The 8799-nt window shown below is 35.4% G+C and overlaps 1 protein-coding gene across 2 annotated transcripts; it reads left to right on the top strand.

Annotated features, from left to right (window-relative positions):
• Nucleotides 1–5520: 5520 nt before the first annotated feature.
• LOC105056677 (ethylene-responsive transcription factor 1) lies at nt 5521–8241 on the top strand. Of its 2 annotated transcripts, XM_019854559.2 has the most exons (3): nt 5522–5852; nt 6856–7765; nt 7871–8241. In XM_019854559.2, the coding sequence occupies exons 1-2, from the start codon at nt 5630–5632 to the stop codon at nt 7719–7721; spliced, it is 1089 nt and encodes a 362-aa protein (XP_019710118.1). In that variant the 5' UTR covers nt 5522–5629; the 3' UTR covers nt 7722–7765; nt 7871–8241. The 2 variants fall into 2 exon arrangements, with proteins under 2 accessions (XP_010937273.1, XP_019710118.1); XM_010938971.3 differs by having other exon boundaries at nt 5521–5852; nt 6856–8241.
• Nucleotides 8242–8799: the final 558 nt, after the last annotated feature.

Below are 8799 nucleotides of genomic sequence, written 5' to 3' on the forward strand. Positions count from 1 at the left end.
ATGTCACCACTAGAATTTGAACTCCTAATAAATTAATATAAAGATGTCAAAATAGCTAACGAGACAAATATTGGCTTGACTTTCTAAGGCATTAGTATTGGACATTGGCAATGCATGTGAGAATAAAAATATGATTATGATTTTTCTATCCAAGAATTCTAGGATCCAGGCATGAGATGAATTTATTAGCATAGTGAGAGATGAAATAACTAGTCTCAAGAAATTTAAGTATGATATTTAAGGAAATAATTCTGGTAGACAAATATGCATGCATGGATATTTGTACATATGTATGTATATGTATGTATGTATTATTTATATTTTATTTGTTTGGTATATTTAAAAAGGATAGGCTCCAAAAATAAAATTTGAAAAAGATATGGTATACTTCTCAGCGGACACCGGTCTAGATAAGTTCTAAGGAAGGACAAACTCCATATCCTCATAATTACTTTTATTTTCTTTTTTGAAGAAATTACTTTTCACTGTACTGTAAGGGCATCAATTTTTCTTCTAAATTAACTTGAGCATTTGGATTCCAAAAAAAATTATCTATATAAAAGATTTAAGACTACAAAAGGAAGTTGAATTTTAATGTTTTTCAATTTTAAATGCTAGGTCTTAATATGTAAGGTGCACTGGAAGAGTAAAAATAAAAAAATAAAAAAGCTTAGCTTTTGGAATCTTTTGGAACGCAGGGAATTCTAGGAATCCCATTGTAATAGTAAAAATTGTAGATAGAGCTATTTTAACAAGCCCAAACATCACCACTTCTATCTTTATTGATCCCAAAAGGCCAAAACTAAACCAATTGTTGCTCTCAACGCGGACAAAAAAAATAAACGTTTCGATCAAAATTCCCAAACCCAGGCTTTTGAATGATAATTCGGCTGCAAGTTGGTGAATTAAATCAAGGCTTGGGATCACAACCCAAGGATCAACTCAAGGGTCAGCCGAGGTGAGGTTGACTACAGCCAATATTTTTCATGGAATATAGTTCTAATGTGACATCACCAGGTTTACCACCTTGGTTTCTTGCATCTTTTTCAGAAGCAAATAATGACAAGTCATCAGCCCTCACGTGGGGTGTTTGGTTTGTAGTCGGAATGAAAATACATTGGATGAGAATTGAAATGATTATATCATGTGATGCATTCAATAGAAATTGAAATCATAATCAAAATCGAAATAAAATTTGAATATTAAGATGAAATAAGAATCATATTTTGAAGGATCAGAAGTCGTTTTCACCCGCTTTTAGAATTGAAATAGGTGTGAGATTTTTTCGAACCAAAAAATTAAAATATAATTTAGATTTAAAGAATTAAGATATATCCATCATGCCCATCCTTGTGGGAGGATGAGTGGCAAAATGCGTGGAAAAATATGATGTATGATTGATGTCCCAACTAGGTATTTTAATATGCCAAATTGCAGGGGAGGTTCCTGGATTCATGCATCTCCAACCATCCTCCAAATACCACCAAAACAAATTGACCCCAAGGGTCCCACTCGACAAATCCTTGTGGGTTCCCGTCCGTTGTCTCCTTGCTACCCTCCAGCTTTTGTTCATGAACCTGTCCCTTTTTTTCCGTGCCTTCGTAACCACCGAGTTTACCTCGAATCTTTTTTTTTTTTTTTCTTTGGTAAACAAAAAGTTTGAGCTGTATTAAAGAAATAGCAAGTTGTTTGCAGAGTTACCAAAATGAAATACAAACGACATCACTCAGACAAAAAGAAACGGATCAACCTATATAGAAGAATCTCTCTCAGATGTAAGAGCTGATAACCTCGAATCTTTTCGCATTAAAGTTAGGTGAGTAACATATATTTTATTGGTCAAAAAATGGCATTTGATATCTCCTGCATCCGGATTTATATCTTTTGCTCCGAGATTGAGAGATCTTAGAAAGAGAACAGAAAGGGAAACAAAATCTACAGTGCTCAAGGACAAGGCACCCTGTCTTGAAGCCCTGTCTCTTGCATAAACTTCAACCTTTGTCTGTGTCTTTCCACTGAATTGATGAGGCCAAAGTCATCCATCTATCAAACCCATTTTTCTTTCAACTTATTTTTATACATGCTACAATGTGAACAATTTTAGTTCCCGAAAATATCAACCGATCCATATACGAGCCCAATCCTTATGCATACTCGAGCCAAATTCAAAATGTCCTTCCCAAGCGAACATATTAGGTTGAAATCTAAATACTAGTTACACATGAACCGTGACCAATATCGAGACCATTGTTACATAGATAACCTATTTGTAACAATATAAAACCTCAGTGACCCAAGTGCTACTACTCAATCTAACCTTAACCTTTAAACAACAAAAAGTAAGTTCAACCAAAATAGTCATAATAAAATGCTACTATTCTTCAATTCATCTACCTTGGTCTTTCTCTCGGTAATAAAAAGCTAACAAGATATTACTTGCTCCCTCTCTTGGAAAAAATCAACTCCAGACTAGCATCTTAGAAAGGAAAGTTCTTATCAATGAGAGGGAGGCTCACTTTGATAAATTTAGTTCTCATGACTCTTTTTTCATACTGTAATTTCATCCTCAAGCTCCCAAAATGACCGATCAATAGAATTGATCAAATGAGAAAGGCCTTCCTTTTGGAAGGATGGAATATACTAATGGGTTTAACTGTCTTGTCAATTGGATGTGTGTTTGCCAAGATAAAAAGAAAGGATGTTTGGGCATCAAGAACATTAGGATTTGAAACACCTTCTGGCAAAATGGGTATAGAAACTTCTAAAAGAGCCTGAAAGACCTTGGACTAAGCAAATCAACAATACTTGCCACTCCAAAAGGAAGTTTGGATTGTGGGTTAGGAGGTTGTTGATCAGGCTATCTCCAATTTGGAAGGATATTATACAGATTTGAAAGTTTTCTAGAAGTGCATTTCTTTCAAGTTGGGTGATGGGAAGAACATCTGATTCTGGGAGCATGCTTGGATAAACAACATTTTTTTTTGCTTCTTTATTCAGTGATATTTTTTAAAGAGCCATCAAGCCCAATGTTTCGGTAGCTTCATGGTAGAATTGGAGAAGACTGAGATGGTGTATCCAACTTAGAGGCTAATTTACACTTGATGAAACAAGATAATGGGCGCAATTAAATGAGCTACTAAGCCCTTTGAGACCAAGCAGAATGGTGGATGTACCTATGTGGAAACTCACAAGTAGTGGAAACTATACAGTAAATTCCTTCTACAAATTTCTAAACCATGGTGGCACCCTTTGGATTTAGTGCAAACCTATTTGGAAAGTAGCTGCTCCTGAGAAGGCTAAAATCTTACTTTGCTCGCTGTCTAAAATAGACTTCATATGGGAGAGGTCCTAGTGAAAAAGGGTTGGGGAGTTAGCTCTGGATGTTCCTTATGTGGTGCTAATATTGAGTGTATTACACATCTATTTAAACCCTACGTTTAGATTGAGTCATTAGAGGGAGAAAGGTTAGATAGCCTCCATCTATCATTTGGTTCAAAAAATCTTAGGATCGATTGAAAAAAGATTATCTATCAATACGTGCCTACCAATTTGTATTATCCTAAATTGGAAGGATATAGGAGAAGATGAATGAAAAATGTGAGGGATGATTTTCTATGTTGATAAAATTACTTTTTGTTAACTTTTTAGAAAAATCCTAACACTTCTTCACTTTTCCATTCATTTTATTTATATAAATTTTTTATTTTACCTATACTATTTATTCTATAATATTAAATTTCACTACTAATTATTTTAATTTTGACACATAATTTTCATAATTACGAGTAAATATTTAGAATTATCTTCATTTTTTATTTATATTTACTATTTTTCTAGTTAACTATTTATATAAAATTAATTAAATAATTAAATTTAATTATTTATATAATTAGTTATAAATAAATTTATTAATATATAATTAATTTATAAAATTATTTTCAAATTTTAAATTAAGTTAAAATATTTATATAATTTTTTAAATAATTATAAATTATAAAGACCATAAATTTATATATTGTTCTACTTTTTTAATATAAATAAATATTATAATTTATAAATGGATCGTATTAATATTTTTTTTATCGAATGATAGTTTAGTAAAAATATTATATAAATGTCATCCATATTTTTTTTCATTCCTTCTATACTAAACAGAAGAGGAAATCATTCATACTCATCCTTATATCTTTCACTAAACATACGGAATGGATACATAAATCTATCCATCCTCTCCCTCCTTCATTCTTCTTTCTTAATCCATTCTTTGCACCAAATAAAGAATAAATATCCATAAAATCACTTGGTCATCCTCTAAGCTGCACTTCAAGTTCTCTAAGCTGCCAACTAATCTTCAGGACCTTTGGATTTTATGAAGCCGCAGAAAAATTTAAATCTCCTTTGAGAAGAGTTGTTACTGTGATATGTCGGCAAGTTTGATTGGAACGAATGCTAAAGTCTTCCTTGACAAAAAATCTTCTCCTGCTGCGGTCCTTCGTGAGACTATTCTTGTTTTCGAACAATGGGAGAATCTTTACGATGGAAAAGTATAAGAAAGTCATTATCAGCTTGAGTACTCTTGCTTCTTTCACCCATCTAGATTTTTGGTAGATTTTGATCTCTAATTTTTCATACATATTTTTATTTAACTGAATAAAAATTGAGGGGAAGTATTTCGCTTTTCATATTTTTTGACCAATAAATATTTATTTAACATCTCTATCATCAATTATTGTTATTATGGTACAGAAGAAAAAACATCATTAGTCTGACGTTTGTTGAAGTTAAGAAAAAATATAACTTATATAGGAAAAAGCTATTTTTTTTACGTGAGACATTTTTTAAGAGACAAAATTGTGAGGCTCGAAAATGATCTATATAGCCTCCGAATTATAGACCGAATTATAAATTCTTGACCGCAATAATTGTCACGATATCCATCGTACTCACCACCCACCATCCTATTTTAAAATTTTATTATCTATCCTCTAATCCTAATCCATAAATCCAAACAAAACAAAAACTTCTTCCAATATCTTCATTGCTAATTCCATAATTATTACCATTGCCATATGTTTTTAAGTAAAGAGAGGATCACGCGGAATGAACCATACACAAGTAGAGAGCTCTCTCCCAACATGTCTAGCTCATTTAACTTGGCAAGATATATACAGTAACATCTAGATGTAGCCCTTTGTCATGAGCAAGAAATAGTCTTTCTGAAGCCATGCCCCTCCCCAAGGTACAAAAGCTATCCTTGTGACCAACTGATCAAACCTGACCCTATAGTCTGACACCAAGCCACTCCCATGGTCCTCAAGGCGCCGCACCCATGCTAGGGGTCATGCCAGTTGCCACTGCTACGAATTAATCCATCACCGCCATTTAATTATCTCCACCTTCCCATTTATTTAATCTCCTTCTTATCTATTTCTCCAAGTTTGTAATTTTATAATCCACCCTCTAAACCTCCCTCTTATATCCGTCTAAAACCAAACGCGCGCCTTTCCTCTCCCTAAAACCGCTGCTATAAAATCCCCACCATCCCCTCCCGCTCCTCTCAGAACAATCCTCGTATCCTTCTCTCTTCTCTTATTTCCCACCCAAAAAGGAGGCACCTTTGGGTTTTGAAATGTGCGGCGGAGCGATCATCTCCGACTTCAAGCCGGCGGGGAGCCGGCGGCGGACGGCCGATTATATGTGGCTGGACAGAAAGAAGGGGCGGAAGCATGAGGTGGTGGAGATCGAAGACGACTTTGAGGCCGATTTCGAGGAGTTCGAGGATGAATCTGAGGAGGAGAAGGAGATCGACGTCATGCCCTTCGCCTCCGGCTCCAAAGTTCCCTTCCCTCGAGGTAGACTACCAGAGGATTTCAATATTTTTTTTTTTCTAATGGAAACTTTCTCCTTTGTTATTCTTGATTTTTTTTTTCTCCCTTTAGTTGTTTGATTCTAGTTTCTGGAAATGGGCTTTGTTTCTGGATGTCGATATCTGCGGTAAGGTGGGATTTTTTTCTATTATTTCGTATTCTTATCTTGGATTCATGAAAAGATTGAGCAAACTTAACGACGGTCAGATCTCTAGAAGTTGTTGCTGAATTTCTGGAAATTACAAAATCTATTTTATTGGTCGTATTCAAGCTCATGCAACCAAGGAGAAATCCTCCAAATTCTCTTTGATTCGCAAGGAATCTAGATGAAATGATAAGATGATGGCTTTTTTGATGTAGAGGTATTCGAATCGAAGGCATAAATGAGCCAAAGAAACAAATGAAACGCAGGCATGATTGAAAAATAAAACTTAGGGTTATGTTGCTTTTGTAAGGTGGAGTTTGGATGAATTTTCGTCTAAGGTTTATTTTTATTTGGGCAAAATTGCAGTTTTTTCTATCAAGTTGAGTTTCGTGTTTTAGGTTCTTGCCTAGAAGAAAAGGGAGGAAAAGGTTAGATATATAAAAATACTAATGAAGTTTTTCCTTTGGAGTTCGATTATTGTTATTTCTCTAATACTTTTTTTTACGAAAATTTCGTTTCTTCTGCTTATTTCTCTTATTCTTCCATAATAATTTTTTTTTAAAAAAGGGTAATATATCTTTATTACATGTTTAAGGATTTGGATGGATCTTTCAGCACACAACATTTTTGCTTGGTAGAGAGTGTATGTCACTTGTTCTTATTTTTGATTTTTATTTTTTTCATCTCGCAGAAACCAGATTGTGTGATAAAACTTCATATAGATTGGTCTAGTTGTTTTTAGTAAATTATCCAGATACCTGATATGTGTATTTGGTATGAGGATATTATATTTTTCTAACCATGTTGTCTCTTGTCTAATTTTTTGTTCTGTTTGGATTGCAGAGTTGTCAACCAATCTAACATCCGTGGATTGTGGTAGATATGTCTCAAAATCGGCCAAAAGGAAGAGAAATAGTCAATATAGAGGAATCCGCCTGCGTCCATGGGGCAAGTGGACAGCTGAAATCAGGGATCCTTACAAAGGTGTTCGTGTCTGGCTCGGGACATTCAATACTGCTGAAGAGGCTGCAAGAGCTTATGATGTTGAAGCCCGCCGTATCCGGGGCAAGAAAGCCAAGGTGAATTTTCCTGAAGCATCTGCAAGTGCCCAAAAGCGCCGCCATGAACAAACTCTGCAAGCACCAAAACTAGCAATCTCAGAAAAACATAAGTTTAACCAGTCTTGCCTGAATGACCTGGACCATGATTTCTATTCTACTGTGGAGCACAAGGAAGTTGAGGAGCTTACTAAGCTTGAGTTTCTGAATTCCCTTCCCTCGCTAGAATCTTTTCCCCTTTCTGTATGTGCTGAGTTTGTGAACTCTCTCTCTGACCAGAGAAGTAACTCTATGGATTGTTTGGACTTTGGATGGGGACGTGAGACCAGGACTTCTGAGATCACATCACTTCTTTCTCCCACCATAGCTGAAGGTAATGAATCTGGATTCCTGGAACATTGTAGCCCCCAGAAGAAACTTAAAAACAATTCCAGAGAGGCAATGCCAACAATTGAAGACTCTGCAATGAAATTCTTTGAGGAGCTATCTGACTTTAATACATATATGAAGTTCCTGCAGATTCCTTGTATAGAGGAGAGCTCAGATGAATCAATTGACAGCCTTTTCAGCTCCGAAGTGGCTCAGGAGGGGTTGAGTACTTTGGACCTTTGGAGCTTTGATGACCTGCCCATGGAGGGCAGTGTTTACTGAATGATGGTGGTCATTGCAACTGGTCCTCTGCAAATAAAGACTGGGTAAGCATTCCATGATCTCATGAAGTTCCATGAGCTGGATATGGTTAGAAATTCCATGCTGTGGTTGATGTTCTTCTGAGAAAGGTAATACCTCTCTTTCTTCAGCTTGGTTCTCAGTTTCTGTTTAGGGCGTCCTCAACTTCCCCCTCTGTTGCAACACTCAGCTTTCCCAGATGCCCAAGAGAGTACCAAAGCTGCTGGCTGCAGTTCATGGTTCAGCTTTGAGGCTTCATTCAGAGGACCCTCCAATTCTGTTGTCTGTTACAAAAGTCCCACTGACATTTCTGTAATTTGGTCACGGTTTACATCCTGAATGGATGCTCTGTAAACTGCTCTTAAAACTGATGTATCATCAGTTCTTTGTAAATTCTTCATCTGAATAATGGATTGGTGGCTGTTTTTCCAGCCTCCTATTACCATTAAAAAAAAAATGTTCAGAAGGCAATTAACAGAGTCAAAATATGCCTGATTGGTGATACTGTTGTTTCAAGTGTAGTTGATATGAGAGCTTGCAAGTTAATCCAAATTAATAGTCATGATATGAGTTTTTGGTTGTAAAGGATGGACTAAACAAAACAAATTACAATGTAAAGTCAGATTATCCCTCCTCGGCTTGCATCTTATCTGTGATAAGAGATTAACATATTGGTAAGTAAAGAGCATGCTTGGCAAGTGATGAAAAATGTTACAGGAACCCTCTGAAAGCATTGTGATGGTAGTTACAATGGTTATTATTTGGAACCATGTTTCAAATGGATTCCTGGCATAGTATTGGAGTTAGGAAAATATTGAGAAAGGTTTTTGTTCTTGAAAACTTTCTCATAAATACAATTATCTGATTATCTGACAATAAGGAGTCTAATTGAAACATGGTTCAAAATAATAACTGTTACAAACATTATAATTGTGACTCTTAACTCTCTTGGGGGGCTTTCATTATGACAAAGTTTTCTCTGATATAAAGTTGTGAATTGGAGCTGCACCTAAGGCCTTTTAGGCTCCATCGGGGATTATTGTTGATGAAAGTGTTTTTG

This window comes from Elaeis guineensis, chromosome 13, assembly GCF_000442705.2.
Source record: "Elaeis guineensis isolate ETL-2024a chromosome 13, EG11, whole genome shotgun sequence".
NCBI classification, from domain to species: Eukaryota; Viridiplantae; Streptophyta; class Magnoliopsida; order Arecales; family Arecaceae; genus Elaeis; species Elaeis guineensis.